The sequence below is a fragment of the Gekko japonicus genome, unplaced genomic scaffold, assembly GCF_001447785.1.
Source record: "Gekko japonicus isolate JY-2015 unplaced genomic scaffold, Gekko_japonicus_V1.1 scaffold4662, whole genome shotgun sequence".
NCBI classification, from domain to species: Eukaryota; Metazoa; Chordata; class Lepidosauria; order Squamata; family Gekkonidae; genus Gekko; species Gekko japonicus.
In genome coordinates this window covers 63,062-65,874 of record NW_015161555.1, presented here as the reverse complement: position 1 = coordinate 65,874, position 2,813 = coordinate 63,062, and the positions used below count along the sequence as shown (strand labels likewise).

Here is a 2,813-nt window from a genome sequence, read left to right as displayed (position 1 = left end):
GGCCTCTGCGATAGGGCGGCACAGGAGGACCACGCAGAACAAGAGGATCTATCGAAGACCCCACCGACGACTACATGGCGGCGGCTGCTTCCAGTGGGCCAAAAAGGCAGGTAAAAGGTAAAGGTTCCCCTTGCTCGAAAGCCAGTCGAATCTGACTCCAGGGGGCGGTGCTCATCTCCGTTTCCAAGCCAAAGAGCCAGCGCTGTCCGAAGACTTCTCTACGGTCACGTGGCCGGCATGGCTCAACGTCGGGGTGCACGGAAAGCTGTTCCCTTCCCACCGAAGTGGTATCTATTTATCTACTTGCAATTTCTTGCTTTCGAACTGCTAGGATGGGAGGAGCCGGGGCCAGAGACGGGAGCTCCCTCCGTCATGCGGCACACTCGGGTCTCGAACTGCCGAGCCACCAACCTTCCAGTCTGCAGCTCAGCGTCTTAACCTCTGAGCCACCGCGGCCAAAAAGGCAGAGCTGGAAAATCCCCCCCACGCCATCCTGGCAGCGGAGAACACAGCTCTCCTCCGCTTTCCTCACGCCTCCTGCGTCAGCCAAGGAGAAATGGCACCCCTCCACTCTTCCCGCCCCCACCCACTCTCTGCCGGCAGCACGTCAGACTGGGAGAAGCAGCTTGAGACGCCCGGGGGTCTCCACGGTGGAGGGGATGCCGTGGCTTGTCGTCTTGCGTGTCAGAGAAAGACGCCTCCGGCAGCCGTCCAGGTTCCCAAGAGAGGCAGGACGGAGTAGCTGGCTTGCGTCGGGAGACCTTTTGTGGATGGACGCTGCAGGCTGAGGAAACTGGCAGGCCCCGCCCCCCCCCCCCCCCAGGAACCCAGTCAGGTCTGACTTCTGCGTGCCCCCATCAGGAGAGCTGGGGAGAAATCTACGGGGCCGGGAAGGAACCAAGTCAGGAGTTAATTGGAGAGAACGGGGTGGGGTGGGGGGCTGAACGAAGGCACCAGAGGCTCAGAGCAGGAAGGGCGTGTGGGCTGTTGGGAGAGGTCCCGCCACGGGCCAGTCCCTCCATCCCTGCCAACGCCACCCTCTCCTCTCCCTGTGGGGGGAATAACGTTAATCACGCTGCATAGGATGCGTTCATGCGGAAGAAAGGAAGGGGGCCTGAACGCTTTGGGAGAGGTCGTCCAGGATCCACCCTGGCTTCCGCTTCCCCTCCCCGGTTACTCGGCTCTTCTTTTTCTTACAGCAGAGGCACAGAATTGGGCCGTGGGGGGCAGTCTGAAAGCGTCGGGGGGGGGTTGCCCCTCTCTGCAGACTCGCGGCCCCCTCCCCGGGCTGCCAAGTCTGTCGAGAGCCCCCCTGGATAAGCTGGTGGTGCGGCAGCCACGGCCGCCTGGCGCCCCCGTTTCCTGCCCAGACGCGTCTCTTGAGTTCCTTCCAGGATGACGGCGGTGGAGCGCCCATCCCGAACACTTTACAGTTTCTTGTTCTGGGGCCTCACCCTGGGGAAGAGCTGAGAAGGAGGAGGAGAGAGAGAGAGAAATAGGTTGGGTTTTCCCCTGAACACCCCCGCCTAGCAGGCAGAGAAAGGAGAACACCAGAAATTCCCACGGCCACGTTGCCCAAGACAGCCTTGCTGCTGGCTAACTGCATAAACAGAGCCTCACCGAGGGCCAGGAGTTTTCACGCTGTTGCCACCCTTGCGGTGCAAAAAGCTCCCAATCTACAGAATCCAAAGTGACAAGACCTAGCAGCCATGATGTTCCCCCTAAGCTGTAGAGTCTTGTGAGAAAAAATTCTACTTTGTGAGCTACCGGCATTAAAGTTGTGAGCAAGTGATTTGGCTGCTGCATAAATTAGTTTGCTCTGGAGCCCTCCTTCCTGAGCTCAGGCAAAAATGTGTGAGCTGGAGGCTAAAAAACTGTGAGCTAGCTCACAGTAATTCAGCTTAGAGGGAACACTGGCCATGACTCCCTAAACGGCTTTGAAAAGGAATAAGACATATTCGTGGATGGCGAAATGTGAAGCCTCCATGTTCAGTAGCAGTGTACCCCTAAATGAGAGTGGCTGGCAAGGTGGAGAGGAGATTGGATTTATACCTTGCCCTTCACTACCTGAAGGAGTCTCAGGGTGGCTCACAAACTCCTTTCCCTTCCCCGCAACAGACACCCCTGTGAGGTAGGCGGGGCTGAGAGAGCTCGTTCGAGGACTGCTCTTGAGACAACAGCTCTGAGAAAGCTGTGGCCTGCCCAAGGTCACACCAGCAGCTGCAAGAGGAGGAGTGGGGAATCAAACCCGGTTCTCCCAGATTAGAGTCCGCACACTTAACCACGACACCAAGCTACACCAAGGGGCAACAGGGAGAGGCTTTAGCCTATATGCCTAGCTTGTGGGGTGGGGTTCCCAGTGGCGTCCGGCAGGCCACTTTAAGAACAGAATCCTGGCCTAGAGAGGGGCTCAGTGGAAAAGCCTCTGCTTGGCATGCAGAAGGTCCCGGGTTCAGTCCCCGGCATCTCCAATTGAAAAGGACCAGGCAGGAGGTGATGGGAAAGACCTCCGCTTGAGACCCTGGGGAGCTGTAAAGAGGGGCCGTGGCTCAGTGGAAGAGCCTCTGCCTGGCATGCAGAAGGCCCCAGGTTCAATCCCTGGCATCTCCAGTTAAAAAGGGCCAGGCAGGAGGGGATGGAAAAAGACCTCCGCCTGAGACCCTGGGGAGCTGTAAAGAGGGGCCGTGGCTCAGTGGAAGAGGGTCTGCCTGGCATGCAGAAGGTCCCAGGTTCAGTCCCTGGCATCTCCAGTTAAAAGGACCTGGCAGGAGGTGATGGGAAAGACCTTGGCCTGAGACCCTGGCTCAGTGGCA

General features: G+C 58.5%; 1 protein-coding gene across 1 annotated transcript in view; it reads right to left on the bottom strand.

Annotated features, from left to right (window-relative positions):
* Positions 1 to 807: 807 nt before the first annotated feature.
* The window catches only part of PPP1R13L (protein phosphatase 1 regulatory subunit 13 like), a 27,198-nt gene continuing 25,192 nt past the window's right edge, over positions 808 to 2,813 (bottom strand). Inside the window, exon 12 of the mRNA XM_015429298.1 lies at positions 808 to 1,466. Coding sequence (XP_015284784.1) covers positions 1,428 to 1,466 — 39 coding nt within the window. The 3' untranslated portion in view covers positions 808 to 1,427. The remainder of the gene's footprint in view (positions 1,467 to 2,813) is intronic.